The 21,183-nt window shown below is 54.8% G+C and overlaps 6 protein-coding genes across 6 annotated transcripts; 1 reads left to right on the top strand and 5 right to left on the bottom strand.

The window, feature by feature from the left end:
• Positions 1-76: 76 nt before the first annotated feature.
• Positions 77-400, bottom strand: PODANS_1_10220 (uncharacterized protein; the record flags this gene model as incomplete). Its single annotated transcript, XM_001908650.1, has 1 exon — positions 77-400. The coding sequence occupies one exon, from the start codon at positions 398-400 to the stop codon at positions 77-79; it is 324 nt and encodes a 107-aa protein (XP_001908685.1).
• Positions 401-1,132: 732 nt separating this feature from the next.
• PODANS_1_10210 (uncharacterized protein) lies at positions 1,133-1,655 on the bottom strand (the record flags this gene model as incomplete). Its single annotated transcript, XM_001908649.1, has 3 exons — positions 1,133-1,141; positions 1,340-1,445; positions 1,516-1,655. 3 exons carry the CDS (start codon positions 1,653-1,655, stop codon positions 1,133-1,135), a joined length of 255 nt encoding a protein of 84 aa, XP_001908684.1.
• Positions 1,656-2,326: 671 nt separating this feature from the next.
• On the bottom strand, positions 2,327-3,917 carry PODANS_1_10200 (uncharacterized protein; the record flags this gene model as incomplete). Its single annotated transcript, XM_001908648.1, has 2 exons — positions 2,327-3,720; positions 3,785-3,917. 2 exons carry the CDS (start codon positions 3,915-3,917, stop codon positions 2,327-2,329), a joined length of 1,527 nt encoding a protein of 508 aa, XP_001908683.1.
• Positions 3,918-5,698: 1,781 nt separating this feature from the next.
• PODANS_1_10190 (uncharacterized protein) lies at positions 5,699-11,400 on the bottom strand (the record flags this gene model as incomplete). The annotated part of the gene is made up of 4 exons (XM_001908647.1): positions 5,699-8,526; positions 8,583-8,800; positions 8,853-11,202; positions 11,370-11,400. 4 exons carry the CDS (start codon positions 11,398-11,400, stop codon positions 5,699-5,701), a joined length of 5,427 nt encoding a protein of 1,808 aa, XP_001908682.1.
• A 672-nt stretch (positions 11,401-12,072) lies between these two features.
• PODANS_1_10180 (uncharacterized protein) lies at positions 12,073-13,980 on the top strand (the record flags this gene model as incomplete). The annotated part of the gene is made up of 1 exon (XM_001908646.1): positions 12,073-13,980. One exon carries the CDS (start codon positions 12,073-12,075, stop codon positions 13,978-13,980), a length of 1,908 nt encoding a protein of 635 aa, XP_001908681.1.
• A 2,950-nt stretch (positions 13,981-16,930) lies between these two features.
• On the bottom strand, positions 16,931-20,057 carry PODANS_1_10170 (uncharacterized protein; the record flags this gene model as incomplete). Its single annotated transcript, XM_001908645.1, has 2 exons — positions 16,931-19,279; positions 19,374-20,057. The coding sequence occupies 2 exons, from the start codon at positions 20,055-20,057 to the stop codon at positions 16,931-16,933; spliced, it is 3,033 nt and encodes a 1,010-aa protein (XP_001908680.1).
• Between the last annotated feature and the right edge of the window lie 1,126 nt (positions 20,058-21,183).

The raw sequence follows: 21,183 nt of genomic DNA, 5'->3' as shown, positions 1-21,183 counted from the left end.
GGAGGATTTTTCGGACGGTGGGGGTGTGTTTGTGTGCTAAATTTCCGCCCAACCCAACCCAACCCAAAACATTAGACTACCGCCACTCTTCTAGGGGAAGGGAAAAGGAAGGGAGGGGGGGGTCCAAGGTACACGATCTACTGCTACTCGGAACAGGAATGTTCACGTCCCTCTGATTGTCTCGATTCAGCGCCTCGAGATCTTTCCTCAGCTTGTTTTCTTGTCGAGCTGTCAAGTCGGACAAGCTTAGCCCAGGCTGGGTATTCCGCGCGGCTCGTTTGCGGTTCTTTGGCTGGAGGGCGGTGGCTGACAGGGAGGGGCCGGTGTCGGGGACGTAGGCCCAGCCGGGGGTGGTTTTTGTTGCTGTCGAGGCTACTTCTATGACGCCAAAGTTGTTCATTTTGGAGGAGGTGGTGGTGATGGTGGTGGGCAGTTGCGGGAGGAGGTCGACGCGCAAACCGTGTCGCGGGAAGTTTTTTGGCCGGGTAGGTGTAGGGGGGTGGTTCAAGAAGGAAAATCAATCCCGGACCCAGCCCCAAGCAGTCCGGCTGGGGAACCTTGCTGGCTAGGCAAGACTAACCCACTAATGACGACAAACACATGTTAAACTCCCAACGTCTCACCTCACGTCTTGCCAAAACATCAGACAAGTCGTGTCACTGATTCTCATCACTTTTGGATTGATAGGGGATCTAGCTGCATCATGCAGAATATCAAACCACCCCACCAGTATACACATACACATCCCTTCACATGTTCACACCCAAATCAAAACCTCAAAACTTGATATTGCGCCTCCAACCATCCATCAGTAGCATTCTTTTCCGATGTAATAGTTCTTGCTTTGCTTGCTTGCTTGCTCGTTCATCCTTCCAAAAAAACAGATTCCCTCCCGATTAATCCTCCTCCCCCCTTCTCTTCCTCCCAAAAATCCATTGCATGTATCCCCCCTATTTTCCCTCCCAGCGCCAAAACTTTTCCCATACCCCCCTTTTTTTTACCTCTTTTTCTTCTCCAACAACTCCATCTTTTGCTCCATCGCAGTGATATACTCGCTCAACCTCTCCACCGAACGCTGCAGAGTCTGTCCCCAGTCGTCAGTCAAAAATGCCCAATCACTCCTCTCCTTCTATCACTCCATCTAGAAAAAGCAAAGTCTAGAAATCTAGTCTTTCTTTTTGTTTTTTTTTTTTTTTTGTTTTGGTGTTCTCTCCCGGTGTAAAGTCGTGTATCAAAACTGTTGGAAAAACCCCCTCCAGCAGTCCAAAATATTCAAAAAAATAAAAATTCGAAAAAGTTCAAAACAAAGAGTGCAGAAGAATCAAATGCAAACACGCACGTAAATATCCTCAGTCAGCAGCTCGTTCGAAGCCTTGTACTCCTGCACGGCGTAATAGTACACGCCCGCGCCGGCCAAGGTGCTGCCGAAGAAGAAGCCAAAGAGCCTGTCCATCACCATCATTAGCCCACATCCCCCATCCCCCTTCACCCCTCCCCCAGGAATTAAAAACTCACCCTCCTCTCAACGCCCCAACGGGCTTCCTCGCGGGCAGGGGAACCGCCCCGGCAACGGCCGCGTCCCTCCTGACAGCCGTCGTGCTCATCATGCGCAGAGCAGGCAAAGCTCGGGTCAAAATCCTAGAGGTGGTGGCCATCGTGCGTCGTTCGTTCGTTCGTTCGTTCGTTCGTTTCGTTCGGGATAGTAGTAGGTAGACTGTGACTGTTAGAGGGGGTTTGTGTCTGCAGAAGCAAAAAGAGAGAGAGAGAGAGAGAAAAATTCCCCAGGGGCTAATAAGCCAAAAAGTAATAAAAACTTCCAGGCAGGGAGGGCGCAGGAACGTGGCGGTACGGTAGCCGGCGGAATAGTCGGGTCAGGCTGAGGTGTCAGTGAGACCAAACTTGGGATGGGGGAATCTGGACCGGCCGGGGTCTGGCATGCGGGACATGCAAGGTCGGCCAATCATGACCCCACATTCCGGGATCTCGTCAGGCGGTCAGGAACGGCACAATTTTACTTTATTATTTGACCAGAAACGACTGAACGTGGCCCTGATGATACAGAGACGAGAGAGACAAACAAGGGGGTGGCAACATCATCACCATCATCATTATAATCATAATCATCATCATCATGGTTCAGCGAGAAAGGAAAAAAAGAAAGAAAAAACCATGTATTCATCATAACTTCAATTTCATTAACCAGATGCACAAAGGTATAGGTATTTTGGTTGCTCCCAGTCCCCAGAAAATCCCAGGCGTGTCATTCCACCCATTGTCCCTGATAACCCCGTAAGAAATGCTTAAAATACAAGAATCCGCTCCTCTTCTAGAGCTCGTCGTGGTCGGCCTCCTTGGCAGCCTCCTTGGTCTCGGCCGCGGGCTCGGCAGAGCTGGCCTCCTCAGAAGCGGCGGGCGCAGCTGATGGCTCCTCAGCCTCCTCAGAGACGGAAGCCTTGTACTTGCCGTTCTCGGCAACGAACTTGATAAGGTCATCAACGGTGCGGGAGCCAGAGTAGGTGACGGGCTCGTTCTTGGCGCCGGCGGGGTAGAGCTTGATGGTGGGGAAGCCCTGAATCTCATCGGGAACGTCGTTGGCAGTGGCATCAACCTTGGCAATGACAACCTTGTCCTTGAACTCGCTCTTGGCGTAGAGGCTGGCGAGCTCGTCGTACTTGGGAGCAAGGGACTTGCAGTGACCGCACCACGGGGCGTAGAACTCGATCAGGACATCCTTGGTGTCGTCAAGGACAATGTCGTTGTAGCTCTTGGCAACAACAACCGTGACGGGGCCCTCCTGCTTCTCGGGGATGGGCTCAGACTTGATGCTAGGCTCGACCTTGCCGGCGACAAAGTCGTCGACGAAAGTCTTGATGGCCTCGAGGGTGATCTCCTTCTCCTGGTCGAAGGGGAACTTCTGGTTCTTGGCCGTCTCCTGGATGGCGAAGGCGGGGAACTTGTCGGTCTTGAGGTTGAGGTTGCCAGCGTGGGCACCATAGGCCTTGGCGTCGATGGTGCCAAAGTTGACAACACCACGCTGGGCCTCGGCGATGGGCTTGAGCTTCTCGCTGATCTCCTTGCGCTCCTCGGCCGTCTCGGCGAAGATGTAGGCAAGGGGAAGGCCGGCCGACATGTAGTCGGAGTAGGTCTCGGGGCCGATCTCGCCGATGAGGGGAGTGGCGGCCGTCTTGGCGAACTTCTGGATGGCCTCAGCCTCGAACCTCTCGGTGAAGACGGACTTGCCCTCGTCAAAGTCCTTGTAGACAACGACGGCGGGGGCCTTGACGCCCTCAGCCTCGGCGAGAGCGGCATCGGTGCTGACACCGAAGGGGTAGTCGTCGCGGAGCTTCTCAGCGACGGCAGAGAAAGCCTCGCTGGAGGCCTTGTCGGCGGCGTCGACGTAGGCGACGATGACGACCTTGTCGGCCTTCTTGAACTCCTCCAGAGTGTCCTTGGTGACGTCGGACACAGCGGGGAGGGACTGCTTGATCATGTAGGAGGTGATGGCACCAGCCTTGCGCTGACCCTTGTAGGGGCCGACATTGTCGAGGCCGCGGAAGACCTTGAGGGTGGGGTAACCCTCAACGCCGTGTTGTTGGCAGAGCTCCGTCTCTTCTGTGCAGTCGATCTTGGCGAGCTTGATGTTCTTCTCCTTCAGCGTCGTGGCAGCCTCCTCGTACTCTGGGGCGAGGGCCTTGCAGTGGCCGCACCACGGGGCGAAGACTGCAGGACGGGGGAGGTCAGCTGGTTTTCCTCTAGAATACGGACAGAGGCCATTGACACTTACACTCAGCAAGGACGAGGTCGTTGGCCTTGACAAAGTCGTCGAAGGTGTCCTTCTTGAGCTGGACAACGTCGGAAGCAGTGGCGATGGCCGCGGCGGCGAGGAGGCCGAGGGCGATTCTGTGAACCTTCTGCATTGTGATGTGTTGTGTGGATGTCCTGTGTGGTGTTCTGCGGAGGAGAGGGGAGGACAGGTCAGTCGGCTGCGGGAAAAAGAGTGGCGGTGACACGGTTGGAGAAGGAAGAGATCTTACTCTGGACTATTTAAAGGCAGAAGAGGACAGGTGGGGGGTTATCAGCTGGCGTTTGAATGGACAGAGACCCTATACAGAAAGATACCGGCGGAATAAGGTATATGTGGGGAAGGGGAAGGGCTCTCTGGAGGGAGTGAATTGCTTGGAGCAAAAGAGAAGTATCTCCCAGAGGGCTCTGAAGTGAATGGAGGCCGGCTTCTTGTATCTCGGAGGCTGTTCGATTGCTCCTGGGGTCGTTGCTCCAGAGAACAGGTGTCTTTTCCACGGACAGCTGCAAGCTCCGGCAACCTTGGCCCCCGCCATTCGCCGCCTTGGTCCCCAATGGGGAAAAGGTGGGGCCCATTAACCAGGGCTGAATTGATCAATGCCTCGCCAACCGTCGGGGGGCACTTCTCCACAAAATAGAGCCTTGTGATGCTGTAGCGCTTATACACGAGGGGGAGCAACTGTAACCTCGAGAGCCTAGGGTCTCCGCTATGCCGAAGTCTGAATCAGATGAAGACAGTTTTCAGATTGTTCAAACAAAGAGCTGACACTTCCACAAAACTTCCTCGCTAACAATTCTGCAAATCAGCATGCGACTCTTCAGCGATAAGGAAACCAACCCACCCTACCTACCTAAATGCAGGACGATCACTCCCAATATCCAGCGTAACAGTTGGTTGTAGTCCCATATCCCGTAACAGGTACGCCAAGCAGGTGGTTGGTCTACTACCCCACACAGAAGACAGACAGACAACCAGATGCCTCATGCTCAGGGTCCATTTGCCCCTCGCCCGCCCTTCCCGTCCCCTGCCCCCATTGGCAAAAATGCTGTTGCCTTCGCACTTTGGCATCCAACGGCGGCACCTCGTGAAGAAGTTGCCACGAATCCCATTGAAACAGGCCGCCGCTCCGTCTTAGCCGGCGCCGTTAACTCTGTATCAGACGGAAGCAGATCCCGAATCAAATGCTTGATAAGCCCCCGGGAGCATATTTCTCCCGACCGTTTCGCTGCTCACTCTCCATGGGGATCCGAGGACAGATATCTCCGCGAATCCTCACCCTATATGGCATACGCCCTGTTACACTCCCTGATCCCATTGAAGCCCGCCTGAAACGGGCGAGGACAGATCTACCAACCGCTCCCTGCCGCACAGCTCGATACATCCAACACGGCATTTGGCCACTCTTCAACATCGAGTTCGCTTCTGAGTGGGGAGGGTGTCAGTGGGAACTGGCCGTTGAGCCGCCGTTCCGGAACGAGCCTCAAGGGGCTTTACGGTCCGTGTCTTGTTGATTGGTTTGATACCCTCTCAACGCAGTGGACACCTTTATTACTGGACCAGACAGGCAAACTCGCTTGATCTTTTTCCGGGAAAAAAAATCATTACGGATCAGATATGAGAAACAAGTTTTTATGTTGATGTAGAGACACTGAAGTGTGTCATTGTGAACTGTTCAACAATACCGTAGCTGAGCCCCTCTCCTTCAGCCCCTCACTCCACGATAAACCCCCAGATAACACGATAGTCCCGCCAAGCATCAGACTTGGCGATGAACTCGACGTCCCAAGTAAATCAAAACATCCTTCCTAATCGGGACCGGCATTCTCTCCAACATCATACAACATTTTCAGCTTTCCGAAGCTTTCCTCTACCATACACTACCACACAACGTCACCCCTACAAGGCCCTGACCACACTCCCCTCCCAAAAAACATCCCTCACCAACCCCCCCTCCAACCCTCCCACCTCCACCCTTCCCATAGCATACCTGCTCTCAAAAGCCCAAATGCTCAGCTGGCCAAAAAACGGCCTCAACACCCTAGCTACCAATTCATCCCTCCTCTCCAACAAACTCCCATCATCACAACTAATCACTCCTCCCAACAGCGGCCTCCTCACCCCCCCTCCCGACCCAACCCCCCCTATCTCCTCCACCACTCCCGTCGCCGCCGCCGCTGCCCCCCCAGACGCCCCTAATTCCTCACTCACCTCATCAACCAAGGCCACCGGCTTATACCCCCCAGCCGGGCGGTACACCGCATCAATCGTATCCGTCACAAAAAGCCACTCATGCAGCTGAAAGTCATCCGGCGCCAGACAAACAAACAGATCCAAAAGCTTGCACGCCTGTAGGACACTAGCATTGTTGTACGTGTCCGCCAGCGGGGAGTGATCCGGCGCCACAACCGAAGAGATGGCCTGGTGCAGCTCGGCGTTGATAACAGGCCACATGCCCGCCAGGTGCACCGGACTAATCCTGAGCACCAACGCCCGAAAAACCATGTACACCTCCGCCCTCGTCGTCGACGAAGGCGACGACGTAGACGTCGCACCAAGCAACTCCACCAACTTCTCCAGCACAGGCCCCAACTCAGCAGCAAACGCATCGTACGGACACGCCAAAATAAGAGCAGCCACCCTCCGAAGGTTCAGCTGAGTCTTCCTGTCCGCCTCCAACCTCGCAGACGTCGCCCCAACCCCGAAAACAATCCCCGCCGTCGTCGGCGGCGTGATCCGTGACAAAACCTCCGGCATCCGCTCCTTATCCGCGACAGCCCACTGGCTCAAAAGCGGCAACCACCCGCTCTGCACCAGTCCCAGATTCGACCCAAAAAACCTCGAGTCATTAAACGCATCCGCAACATCCTTCTTCCACCCCTTCTGATTATTCGGCAACCTCGCCAACTCGTGCAGCAAAACAAGCGTGCTCCCCGAAACAGTATCAGGAAACGCCTTCGACCTCAGCGTCGGCCCAATGACATTCGCGCTGATCGCGTTCGCCGCCTGCAGAATCCGATCATTCTCAACCAGAATCTTGGCCAGGTTCGGCACAATCCCCGCCAGTATCCCCACCACGTCATCCGCCCGGTCTCCGGGAAGCCTATTCACCGTCGACAACGACAACGGCAACGACAACGACTCGCTCGCCCGCTTCTCCGACACCGCGCCGGAAAGAGAAACCGTGCCGCTGCTCTCCGTGAAGCTCGTCGGCCTCGTCGTGAAAATAGCCGTGAGCAACCTGAGAAAAAGATCGGCCAGCTCCCTCCTCATCTTCCTCTGCTCCCCAAAATTGGTATTATCCACCTTCTCCCCCAGCACAGCCGCAAACTCGAGCAAGCTCGGCAGCGTCTGCCTGTGCGGAAACGGGTTCCCAAGCAAATCCTTCAAAAAGGCCGTGCAGTCCCCCCAAATCTCATCCATCGTGTCGTCCTCCAACGACCGCGTGTAGTCCACCAGGAAGATCACCACATCCGTATCCTGCAGCTCAATCGTCAGCGTCGACCTCCTCGACGGATCCAGCGCCCCGGGGTTGGTCCTGCTGTAGATGGCATTAAACAACGCCGGAACGGTGTGCTTCGGTCTTGACCCATCCAGCGCAGGCAGGAGATTAAAAACCTCTACATGGCTCGACTGATCCGGGCTGTCGAGAGCGTCCTTCCATATCCCAATCACGGTTTCCAAACACTCGAGCGTCTCGGCAGCAAAGAGATGTTCTAGCAACCTCCGCGCCCGGTTCCTCATACGCAGCGAGGTGAACCCAAACGAGGCAGCAGAGGTGCTGTCCTGCCTCGCCGCGTCGCTCCCCTGACCCCACGACCAGATCGCAAAGCAGATGCGGACGGCATCCTGAAAGGCAAGCAAAACGGTAAGCCTGTCGTTTGCCGTCACGCTGCGCGACTGCGGGGCGTCATTGGAGAAAACGCTCAGACCCATGTTCCCAAAGAAGCCCTGAGGCTGTTCCGGGCTCTTGACAACCTGTGCTCTGGCCTCTTCAGCCAGCAGCCTGTCGTGTCCGTTGGCCAGAACCTGCTCAAGACCGTTGAGGAGAGAGATAAGCGTGGTCTCGGGAGCACCTGGCGCTTGCGACGGCGCCTGGTCGGGTGTCCGGAAGAGGTGTTGAAGATTGCTAAAGGTGCTGCTGATTTGGCTGCAGAGCGTCTCCACCAGGGGTATCAAGACCTGAAAGATGGAGTCGGCGTACAGAGGCAGGCACTCACTGAGGAAACTGACCCAGCTGTCGAGCACGGGACGGCTGCTTGGTGAGCCGAGGCCGGCCAGGATGCATCGAAGCAACGTCGGCGGTGGCGGTGGCAGCTGGGCCTGTGGTCTTTCGTTTGCAACCGATATTCTGAAGCTCTTGCTTCTCTCGCCGGTCGGTGACAACTGCTTTTCGGCAACGGGGGATGTGGGAAGCTCGACGGGAACAAGCTCGCGGAGCTTGAGGGCGGCAAAGACGACGTCGAGCAGGAGAACTTGGACGTAGGGGTCGGGTCCCGTGAGCGATTTGGAGAGCTTGTCGATGAGAAGGTGCTCCAGCTTGAGCTTGGAAAGAGGGCCCGCGAAGGGGTTGAGGAGGATTTGATGCAGGACCGTCAGGGCGGCGCGGTACAATTGCGCGATCCTGACCTTGGACAGCTGGTCTCCTGGAATCTCGTCGCACGCCATGCATTGAAGACAGACGTGTAGGAAAAACTCCTGCAGTGTCACGTCCTCCTCCGTGCCAGCTGTACGCAATTAGAAAAAAGACTTCGAGCGTCAACCTGTTGGTATCAGGGCTTACCTATTTCAGCAACCGGTTGGCTGGACCTGATTGTCCTCTTGGAGAGAACTCCCCAGGCAGCGTCGGGTGCCCACCGCAAGACACTTGATAGAGAACGAACATAATACAGCCCCAAGTCCAGATCATCTTCATTAGTGAAATGAACATCTTGAGGATCCGCGTGCTGTCGCCTGAGGAATGGAAGTTCTGCAAATTTGGAGACAAAGATGCCCAACAACCTAATAATAATTCGTCAGTCTTGTTCCATACCTGAGGACAGAGCTGACTTACTTGTCCATCCCAATAAGAGTATTGAGCCACGTCTTCACCGTCATAAAAAGCTGCGTCCTCTCATCCGCAAGAGAATCCAGCATCAGAAACAACGGCCTCGTGAGCATGACCTCATAGTTGTCCATGCCCCCCAGCCGGGGAATCTTCTCGCCATTTGGCGTCTTCGGCGCCCTTCGATCCACCCCGGAAGGATTGTCCTGAAGACTATGAGACCAGAGCACACAGAAACTGCGGCCAGGATCCGCCGACCGTTGGGCATACGTGCCAGAAATATCATGCTCAAGCATGAGCGAGCAAATAGCTGCTTCGATTTCTCGGTTCAGGGGCGTCAGAGCAGTCTGCAGCAACCACAGGCTGCGAACCGTCTCGACGTGGTATTTCGGCTCAGATGCTGCCAGGAAGCTCCAGGCGTGTCGCACCAGAGGCACGACGAGGCCCGAGAGGTCGTCGGGCGAGATGCGACCTAGAGTATAAAGATGCGATGATAGCGAGATCACGGAAGAATATGTGGTAAAGGCCACTGTCGTCTCGACAGACAGGCAGTCATGTAGAGCGGCGAGCAGTTTCTTGGTGTCAAGAAGCAGGTTTGTAGGTGCTTTAGATAATACCAGCATGAACACCCGGGTTTTGATGGCCACGTTCGCCCCCGACTCGGTCTGGCCGAGGCCCTCACACACGAGGTCGCATGCTTTTTGCAAGAGGAGCTCTGCCACGTTGTGGGAAACGTAAGGAGGCTGGCTCGCTTCGAGGTTGCCCTGGTCGGTGACATAAAAAGTCTTGATCTTTTGTAGGAGTTCCAGATTAGGGGTGGCAGCGAGGACTTTGGACTCGATGGCCGGGTTGGACTTGTTCCCCGAGTCCATGAAAAACGCCCGCTCGGGAACCAGATCAAGCAAGCTTGCCGCAATTTCCAAGGCCTGTTCGTATGTGCTCCTGTTCTTTTCTTTGGCTTCCTCTATCATGCCCAAGATGGCCAGGACGGTGAGAGGCGCGTGGATGGTGATCATCTCCTCCTCTCTGACGTTAAAATGGGCCAGAATGAATTTGACGAGGTCCAACTTTGCACGTCGATCGGCAGCCGAAAGGTCTCCGGGACTGATGGCTTGGACCATGAGCGACAGCATTTCGCTGTAAATCAGGCCGCTCTCGACACCATCAAAGAAGACACTGGCGCTTCTCAGGACCTCGGTGAAGTCCGTCTTTGTAGCTGCTTTCTCCTTGAACCGCTTGACGCTGTCCACAATGGACATGAAGACTTCAGGAACAACCAAGCCGCCAATCTCCCATCGATCCATCAGGGAGAGGCATATCCGGTATGGCCGTGCCCTCTCGCTCGGGTTATTCCCAGCTTCCGACTTGACCATGCTCAGCAGGGCCCGTGTAAGAGGCTGCAAGCCATATTCTTCAAAGTAATTTGTTCTCGAGGAGAAGAAGTGAGGCTGGGTTGTGGCCGAAGTAGGTGAGTCGAGGGCGCCTTCATGCTCAGCCGAAGCCGCTGGCTCGGGTCCCAGGAGCCATGACCATAACCGCCTGTTCAAGCTCATATCCCTCCGAACGGTAACCCCGACAGCCGCGCGGAGAAGCAGCTCCAAATCGCCAGCCTTGGCACGTTTCTGAAGTACCTCTGAGTGCAGCGGGAGATGCGTTACAAGTAGGTCCAAATAGCCACGCTGGATCAATAATTGGTCGTCAACTAGCCCAGCAGCAAAGCAGCGTATAAGCAACCCTGGCTCAGGAGATGTGACAAGCTGAGAGAGCTTTGCTGCCGATTCAGAGTCACCTTCGGACTTGTTCGCTTCAGGTGTTACTGAGGTGCCCAGTCTTGGGAGCAGGCGCGACAAGTATGCCAGTGCGCCGGTCCTCCTGCTGTGGCCCGTGATGGATGCTAGGAAGAAGCACTGCCAGAAGAAGTCATCGCCGGTGGAATGCGCCGGTGTGATTGCCTGACTTTCAGGCGGACGAATCGCGACCTTGAAGCGCTCTAGTAGCTTCAAAGTCCTCTCAAAGTCCTCGCTGGTTTCCTCCTCCAGGCCAGGTAATAGTGCCAGCACAATTGATTTCATGGCGGGGCGTAACGAACGAGGGTGGACATGCAGAAAGTGGCGCTCGAGGAGGTCAAGGAACGGGGCACGAACGGAAAGCGAAGCGAACGAGAGGACCGAGGCCAGGCCGGGGAGGTACAACGGGAGGTCTTTTGACAGGCCATCTTTACCCATTACAGTAAAGACGTAGTTGTAGACCTCGAGGGCCTTTTGGTGTACGCCCGAGGGCAGCGAGGGGTTCAGACATTGCGACAGACGCTTTGCTACGGTGGCCTTGGCGGGGATGGTGGTGATGCTTGAGGATCGTGCTTGGAGAGCCTGTTGTCGCAAATGAGTGACGGTCCCAGATATTATTGTAGGTTTTAATCATGGTATTCGCACCTTGAGCAGGCGGTTGAGGAATGAGATGTAGTCGGCCCATTCCTGCAGGGCCGTCTCGAAGAGGGAGAGGGCTCGGTCGATGCCATTGGCGTACTTGCGGTAGTGTTTGTCTTTCGGCGGCGCATCTTCTGCAAGCGGGGGTTTGGCATCATTAGCAATCTGAGCTTCAACTAGATGTGTTCCTCGAGATATATGTACCACTCCCCAGCTGGTTCCTCCACTGTCGCGGCACTGGCGAATCGCGGCCAGAGCTCTCGGGGGAGACGGAGCGGCGACCGTTTTCTGCCGCCATTGGAATATCTCGGGGTGTTCCCTGGTGTGTAGTGTGCACTATGGTTGATTCATTGCCGGCGTGTGTTCCGGTCGGTATGGTGAAGTAGAGCTATCCGCGCAGGGCAGGGCAATGTACTGCGTGGCCTCGGTGTCAGGTACGAGATCACGGCGTGCAGTTGCTTTGTGTTGCCTGAAGCCCACCAATCCGGCAACGTCAGCACCTGTGCTTGGCGTATCACCCGGGAGCTTGACCCTAGCTACAGCGTATCAGCAAGGCTGAGACGCTATCTTATCGGCCATGCCTGTCATCTTGGCGTTGCATTAGCGGCCATGCGACCTCTCTCCGCTGTCGTCATTCGGCCCCATCTCCCATAGTGTCAAGCATTGTCCCCAGATGTCCAACGTCCTACCATCCTAGCGCGACACGGCGTCAAGAGACATCTTCCTGGTTGCAGCGCCAGGAGGATTATCATGAGAGAGGCATTGTTGATGTTCCATCGGCCACATACACGAGCGGGAGGATAATGGCTCAAGAAACAGAGGAGGGCAATGCTGTCTCATCGCCATCACCACCATCACCATCACCATCGCCGCCGCCGCCGCCACTACCCCCTCGCCGAAAGGTATCGGGCGAAGCACCACTGCAAGTAGGAGGACAGTTACAGTCAAAGCCGACGACAGCGGTCTCGTCAATCGACATCTCAACCCTCTCTTTCCCAGATGGAACCAGGGGAACATTCCCAACGCCTTCGGTGGGAAGCGGGCCTTCACCACTAAACAGCGGATATGGAACCCCGTCGCGAGATTCATCAGGCGACAATCTCACCGATTCCATGAGTGTCATGAGCCTCGCGCCCACAGTTCGTGCCCCTGGCGATCTTGCCAGCCTCGTAGCCGGCGAGTTTAACAGGAAGAGCCGCGCTTGGAACCTTTTGCGATCTCAGTCAGAAACTGTCCAGCCCTTCGAAGCCATTGAGTCTGGTGACTCTAGTGAACTGTCTGGATTCGAGAAAGAATTTGACAACATCCCAGAAAACTTGACCGACGACGTGAGGCTGTCCATGTGGCAGTCCAAGATGAAGCACTATCTGATTTTGTCGTCTGCCGGAAAACCAATATGGAGTCGACACGGTGATTTAAGTCTGATCAACTCATCCATGGGCGTCATACAGACCATTATATCGTTTTACGAAGGAGCCAAAGATCCGCTCATGGGCTTTACCGCTGGCAAGGCACGCTTTGTCGTTTTGACTGCTGGGCCACTCTACTTTGTGGCCATCAGCAAACTTGGAGAAAGCGATTCTCAACTGCGAGGCCAGCTCGAGGCTCTGTACATGCAAATTCTTTCAACCTTGACTCTTCCCACCCTCAAAAACATATTTGTCCACCGTCCCTCCACCGATCTGAGAAAGCCTCTGGAGGGAACGGAAACGCTATTATCCTCACTCGCCGATAGCTTCACCAAAGGCTCCCCCACCGCTCTTCTCGGGGCACTGGAATGCCTCAAGCTCCGGAAATCCCAACGCCACGCCATCAACAATATCTTTCTCAAGAACCGCGCCGAAAAGCTCTTATATGGTCTCATAGTCGCAGGCGGAAAACTCGTCTCGGTCATCCGCCCACGAAAACACTCCCTCCACCCCAGCGACCTCCAACTGATCTTCAACATGCTCTTCGAATCAGGCAGCATCAAATCCGGCGGCGGCGAATCCTGGATCCCTATCTGTCTCCCTGCGTTCAACAACAGCGGCTACCTCTACATGTACGTCTCCTTCTTCGACGAAGACGGCAACGAAACCCAGCCAAAGCCATCATCAACAACAAAGCCTACCTCCAGCAGCACCCCGACAATACCAGAGGAAGGCTCTCCACCACCACAGCCACCACCGCCCCCTCCCCCGCAGCCAGAATCCCCCCAGGAGATCGCCCTCATCCTCATCTCCCCGGACAGGGAATCCTTCTTCCCCTTCTCCTCCCTCCGTACCTCACTATACAACTCCCTCACCAAATCCACCCACCTCTCCCTCATCCGATCATCCCTCGCCAGCCCACGACCATCCATATCCTCCATCCTCCCCGGCAGCAACCCCCCACCGATATCCCACTTCATCTACAAATCCCGCCCCAACGTCCAGTTCGTCATGAGCTCGCTCCACCCGTTGTTCACATCCCCGATGGCAAGACGCAAACTCATGTCCCAGTACCAAACACTGCACGCGGCTATGCACGCGAAACACTCCCACCTCAAGGTCATTTACTCTGTGGGCGGGGACTGCGCCAGTTTGGGGTGGGTGACGCCCTTGTTTGAGTTTTACTGCGTCGCGGGGCCGAATGTGAGCAGGCAAGCGATGACGGAGGCGGCGAATCGGGTGGTCAAGTGGGTTGGGAGGGAGGAGGCGAGGGTTTTTATTATTGGGGGTGGGGTATTCTAGAATTTTGTCTGTAGGGTTGGCAAATGATGACATGGAGTTGGAGGATATAAATAGGCAGGGAGTCGTTAATACATAGTTTCAGGAGTGAATATAGGGGGGGGGTGGTATACTAGTAATAACTCAACACCAACATACCCGGCAAGACAGAAACACAAACGTGTAGAAAGGAAAATCATTAGCTATATAATATTATACTACATCTATCTAACAACCTGCCTGCTGTAGCCAAGTCCTTATTAGGTATTCGACGCTGCTCTGCATACTCCGCTGTTCAACACCCCCTATTCAACACCCCCTATTCAACACCCCCTATTCAACCCTGAACCGAATCCAAACAAACAATTCCAAACCAACGACCCCCCTGACCAAAGAGAGCTTTAATCTCCAGAAAAGACTACCCATCCATTACTTCTCATACGCCGAATCCCTCCACCTCTCGGGTAACTGTCCCTAACAAACCTTCCTCCCCCTCCCCAGCCTCCCCCCCTCAACCCCGGCCTCGCCAGTAGAAGTCTCCGCCCCATCCTTCACTCCCGTCCTCTCGACTTCCTCCTCGTCCTCGTCTCGCCTCCCCGCCCCACCACTCTTTCTCCTCTGCTCTCCTAGTCTACCAAGCACCGCGTCGTTCACCGTCTCGCTCCCCGTCCCACTCCACGACGTCATCCCAGTATTAGACCCATCCGTTTTCCTTGACGGATCCCTCCCGAGCGTAGTCTTTGTCGCCGTCGGGGGACTCCGAACAGACATCGGGGTTGGCGTGTGAGACGAGACAACAGTCTTGTTCGCAGCATCACCGCGCATAAACCCATCCTCATCATCCCCCCTCAACCCCACCCCACCAACCGCCGAATCAGGCTGCTCAATCGTACTGCTCCTCCCCGTCTTCACCGAATTAGTCGGTGGCCAAGGAAAACTACTGCCCCCCTGCCTCTGCCCCATACTACTACTCCCCTGCGACCTCCTCCCCCCAACACCCCCCCCCCTCCCGCCCAACAAACTCTCCATATCGCTCATCAGCGTCCTCTTCGGCGGCCCCGGCAAATCAAACGGGTTCCAGCTCGTCCTGCTGTCAAAGCTCCCGCACTGCGACCGGGTCCTGAAGCTACCAGAGTAAAAACTCCTCGCTCTCCACTTGCTCGAGTGCCGTTCCGGTATCATGATTGTTTGCTGCTGATGCTGTGACAACAACGGTCGTGGAGCAAGATGCTGACTCGCCCTGGCCTGGTGAACACGCGCCCAATCCTCCTCGTGGGTATACGTGTCGGCGATGGGGTGCGGCGAGTGGATGATTACCGGTTGGTGTTGGTGTTGTTGTCGGTGATGATCAAACCCACCATGTTGCGAGATAGAGGAGGAGGGATCATGTAGTCGCGGTAAAGCAGGCGTCGTCGTCGCCGTCATAACAACAGGAGCGGGAGCAAACCTCCTCGGCCCTGACCCCATCACCTCTCTCACCGTCGCCAGCTGTTGATCCTGTGTATTCGGAGGAGGGTTATCAAAAAAGTCAACCCCCTCCCCCGGCACCCCCGGCCTCAGAGCAGGGTGCGTCTCACCCAACCCGCTCACCGGATTCGACGACAGCGGCCGCGGCAACGTGTTATACATCCCTTCTTCTTCCTCTTCCTCTTCCTCTTCCTCTCCTTCTTCCTCCCGCCCCCCCACCTCCACCACCACCACCCCATCCCCCTCTTGATCCCCCTCCCCTTCTGTCGCCACCATCCTCCCCTTCCCTTTGTCAACCCCTTTCCTTCTTCTCCTCCCCCCCCTCCTCCCACAAATCAACCTCAACCTCCTCCCCCACTCCCTAAACCTTTCCCTCAACCCGCCCCCCCTTTTTCTTTCTTTCCCTCCCTCATCAACCACCCCCCTGCTGTCCCCCCCGTCCAAATCAGAAATGTACCTAACAGACCCCCCACCCACCACCTCAGCATCCTCATCCCCAGGAGGCGGCGTCCTCGACCCGCTCCCCTCCCCCGGCTCGTCGGGTTTAAGCGGCGGTTTTGATCTTCGACGGAGAGGGAATTCTTGCGCGGTTGTGGTGGTAGCACCGTTCCCGTCCGTTGCCATGTCGTGTATTTTCCCCTTCCCCTTACTGTGGTGGTGGTCTAACGTGTGTTCCATCGCGTGATAATGAAGATGTGGTCGAGGTCAGAAGGGTCCCGAGCGAGAAATCATCTGTCGAAAACTGGCGTTTTGATGCTCGTCGTCAAAAACACATCAAATCCTTCAATCGAAAAAGAAAAGAAAAAAAAGAAGAAGAAGAAGAAAATGTCGTGATCATCGATTGTATCCCATCAACCCCCCAACACCCCGTCCACAACGACAGCAACCTCAATCAAAAAGGCTACGACGTTGACGGCATGTAAGATGAATTCGAAAATAACAAATACATCCATCCACCCCAAAGCAAAAAATAAAAAATAAAAAAAGAATGCCTGCTCGTCGGCGTTATCAGACAAAGTCAAACAAACAAGAGGTGGATGGGACAAGGACAAAACTCTATTCTCTGCTTGCCCAAGCCCACCCTTGGCACGAGAGGGGGTAGTGTCGACCGTTGGACAGTAGCGGACATTTGGCAGTCCGGACTGGCCGCCGCTGACGAGTATCGAGCGAGGGAAGAGCAACTGGCTAGCCTAGGGAACAATCGTCACCTCAAAAGTTTAGAAACGGAAACTGCAACAATGCCAAAAATCATAAGAAAAAACTCAGTTCTCCCTCTTTGAGTAATCTAACAGCCCTCCCATTCACCAGACATCCCCCTTAAACACCACCCGGTCCCTGTCAACAGCCTGGTATCATCAACACCTGCTACAGAAACCATAAAACCCCAACACCAAACGAGTGAAATGACCAAACTAAGGCCAGGCCAGCACATGACATGTATTACATCAATAGCCAAACCAAGCCTTAACCACCCCCCCCCCCCCCCCCAAAAAAAAAACTCCAACCATCAACCTCGTTTCCCCGACCCACTACAGGCCCCCATAACCACCTGCCTCGCAGCCTTGAACCATCTCGACATCCTCCCCCTGAACCCTTTTCCTTGATGCTTCCCAGCAGCTCCCTCATCACTGGCGTTGTTATCACCATCTCCATCTTTCGTCGTCAGATTCACCTTGGAGCCATGCCCAGACTCCGACATGGGTGCCTCGACAGGAGGAGTAAGGACCACCTCAATCACCTCCCCTATCCTCCCGTCTGGAGTCAGTGTTTCGGCCGACCTCAACCGGGACTCCGCCAGGCGAACTCGTAAATCCGGGAAGCGTTTCTTCAGCCCTCGGGGCGATTGCCCACTGACGCAGCTGTCGTGTGAAAGTGAGCTCCGCGCCTCACTCCGAGCCGTTGGACTAGTCACTTCCCTAGGACCCTGTGTGGCCGGTGATGACTTATCGCCAACATCATCTTGGTGAGAGTCTGGTATTGCAGGCGCCGGAATGCTTGAACCAGGGCTGTCGAGGAAAGCAACCTCTTGATCGCATGTGTCAGTCTTCTCGGCTTCTGCGGCTGACTCTACCAGGCTGTCCATGTTTGTTACCCCTGGATTCATGTGGTGTCTGGAAGGCCGACCCCGTGGTTTGGGATGTGGTCCAGACCATTCTCCTGCTGGCCCAGCGGCCGTGTTTCTCCTGCCTCCGATGCCTTCCGCATGCATTTTGCTGAGAGCACCTCGGGAAACCTTGAGCTTCAGCTTACTATTTCGCGAACTGTTTCGTGAGCCCGAGCGCCTTGGCTTCTCTCTCGAATCAGCATATACTCCATCATCTCCTAGCTCTTCTGGAACCACGGCAGAAGCCAACGGCGAAGACGGCGTCTTGAACTTTGGCTCTTGTTGATCTGAGCCGTATGGAAACATGGGGTCAACCATAGTTGGTTGCTCGACACCGAAGCTAGAAGGATCAAGGGTAGAAAAGCCCGTTGTGTATTCGAGATCTTGACTGTAAAAGTTGGCGAAACAAGATTCGCTTCGAACAGGAATACCCGGCGACCGAGGCAAGGCCTTCATGAGCTGCGGCACGCTGTTCTGTAGCCGGAGTTGCCTCGCTGGCGAGATGGGATGTGGTGCCAACATGGGCGTTCGGGAGCGGTCAACGATCGAGCCGATTTCAGCCTCGGTCAGATTCCGCAGGTCGTTGGTGTTTATCGTGTGCATCGCAAGATTTCTTTTGTGGCCTCGGGATGCTGGGTCGTCCACATGTAAAGGCCGAAGAAAATGACCACCCGTTTCCGCGGCTGGCAGACTCGAGAGATACGTATTTGAACGGCCCATGCCGTCTTCTGATGTCGCAAACTCATCCTGTGCATCTGTGCCGACGATTCCATCCGACGACTCTTCCATTGATGCAAGCCCGCAGTGACCGAAACCTCTTGGATAGGTCGTGTTTCGCCGCGTCTGAACTCTGAGCGGTGAGGATACAGCTCTCCTCTGACGATAATGGGCCGGTGAGGAACTGTGAGTGTAGTCTGCCAAGGGACCCAGCTTAGGGGGAGAAACTGCCAGGCGCCGCATATTCTCTTCATAGCTTCTAGTGGTAGAAACTCGCACAGCTTTCGGTGTTGAGAACTGCAAGTCACTCCTGACGGTCAGACTCGTGTTTTGTCGTCGACGAACGACTGCTGTACCGACACTCCATTCTTCTTCTTCGTATCTTCGTGAGTGCGAAAAAGGAGAACGCTCAGCATCGAACCGAGAGCTGTCCTCGTCCAGACTATCAGCATTGGATTCTTCGTTCTGGGGCTTCTGCCTTGGTGTGTCTTGAGGGCTAAGTTGATCTTCTCGGCTTTGCGAATCGAGTTCCTCCGAATTCCGGGCTTGCGTCCCAAGGCTTGGGATGTCTTCCTCGGAGCGCAGTGTTGGCCCGGAAGGCGGGCAGTGATGCTTGACGACATTATCCATATCCCGCGACTGACAAACACTCGTGGAGCGGGTTACAATGTCAGAGGGAAGGTCAGGTAACGGCGGAGGGCTATCATTCGTGTAATCGAAACCTTCCGAGTAATCGTAATAGAAGGTGCCCGGTGGTTTCACGCGAAGAGACGGGTCCCGGGTCGGTGGCCCACACGTCGAACGTTGGTACATGTTAAGAATCGATGTTAAACTAGAAGTCCTAAGGCTGTGTTCAGATGCGCTGCTCCCAAGACGACCGCGGTAACGATGGCCCCACGGAGCGGGGGACAGGGGCAGGCCGGCAGAAAGACTATGCTTCTCGGCCGCAGCGTAACTCGAAAACGATTCACTTGAGCTGGTGCCATCCTGGCGAAGCCGCGGTACTTGTCGATTGCCATACTGAGGATAGGTCGGCTTGTACGAACCGTGAACGGTGCGCTGGACATGGTCAGAATAGTCGACATAGCAAATGACATAGACTCACGAGAGACACCCTATCAATCCCAACCATTTTACTATAATCGACGGCCCCATTCTCCGTCAAGGCTGGTGAAGCGGGCCGAACCCCTGGCCGTTTAAGCCTCGTTGGGTATGGGTAGGGAGAGCGAGGCCTCTGGAGATAGCCTTCCTGCTGCTGGCTCTGGAGGTCCCCTGATGTTTTTTGACTCGGCGGGCGGTGTGAGCTACACGTTGTCATGGAGTAAGACCTATCTCCCATGTCGTCACATGGGCGTGTAAGTGCGCTTGAGGCGGAGGCAGAGTACCGGCTATCGGATCCGTACATGGAGATGATCTCGGATGTGGTGTCTCGATATGATGGTAGCCATCTTCGGTCGTCCCGGAGACTATAACTCCTCATCCCATCGCCATTGGGACGTCTGTTGAGCGGTGTTCCGCCATAAGCTGGTCTCCGACGGGGTGAAGAAGCTTGCAAATTCCCTGACGAGCGAGCTGGTCTGATGGAGAACAAACCGATATCCCCCGTCTCGGTGGTGGTCTTGAGCATGCTCTCCAGGGGACCTGGGGACACGAGTAGAGATGAGTTCTCGTTGACGCTGCGCAGCTGCTGACGGGAATGGGCACGACGTGGTCGATGGAGACGAGACGAATCGGAAGCGGATGTACTCGAATAGCTTCTGTTGAGAGCGCCGTGGCTTCGGGACCGCCGCGTGATGTGTATGGGCGGCTCCATGATAAACCTGGAACCTCTCCAGCACCAAAAAAAGCCCGAGTCATAGATCGATACCGTAATCAATCAATCGCTTCGGGGCTCGGCAGAGCTATTGCTGAACGTTGTGTGTCCAAGACATAGAGAAAGACGGGGGTAGGAGACCAGGTCCCCGAAATGGGTGATGATGAAGTTGTCGTGAGAAGAGGACAGCAAACGACAGCAAACGACAACAAAAGACAGCTGACTTCTTCCGGGTTCGGGACCGTCCATGGTGACTGCCCGCCTGAGGGGGAAGCAACGAGCCACAGGTGAATCCTCGACATGAGGTAACATGGAAGGTGCAACTGCCATTTTGGTGCCTAGATAGGTATTTCATATGTGCCGATGGCCGACCTGATCTGGTCAACGTGAGAAGGTGCGACAGACCTACCTTAACAAATTTGTGGAACTCAACATACCTAACCATCTGATGATGAAGAGATGCCCATATATATACATATATACATATATATATATATATACTATCCCGTTTGGGAAGAAATGGTTTGTGAGTAAGCTCAAGTGGTCATCTGAATGTCACCCTAGGTATCTAGCATCGATGTTTGTGTCACAGTATTAGCGGGGCGCCAACTATGCTATAGATCTCTACAAATCTCTACTATCTCATCTGCCGACTTGACGGAAACATATCTATGTCTCCTATCCAGATAGCAAAAAAAAACAAAACGGCGAGTTCTGATAGGTGACGGACTGTCCAAAAACCCCGAGCCGGCAGGATATACGTCCGATCTAGAGAGATCTGCTTGGATGGCCCCCGGAATGGTCCACCGGTAACGGGAATTGTAACGTCCGTGATGCATACATATACCCGTCCCTACAGTTGTAGCGAGAAATGTCTCCAATGACACTTTTGACGACACCTCAGTTATGTACCGGCTAGGGTGGCTTCCGCCTAGGGTTGCTTTCCCCTCAAACGATGAGGTAAAAGGATGTTGAGCAATTTACGCAGCTATGCCAGGTCTACATACCTATAAGACTGCGACCTCCTCGTCTGTTCTTAGGTTCTTTTTTTTTTTAATTCATGAGCTATAAGTCTTCAATGATGACAATGCTTGTCACAAGCAATCCATTACGAATGGCAACAACC

Source organism: Podospora anserina, chromosome 1 (genome assembly GCF_000226545.1).
Source record: "Podospora anserina S mat+ genomic DNA chromosome 1, supercontig 2".
In the NCBI taxonomy this organism is placed as follows: Eukaryota; Fungi; Ascomycota; class Sordariomycetes; order Sordariales; family Podosporaceae; genus Podospora; species Podospora anserina.
Note: the sequence above shows the minus strand (reverse complement) of the source record. Positions and strands in the feature narration are given on the sequence as shown.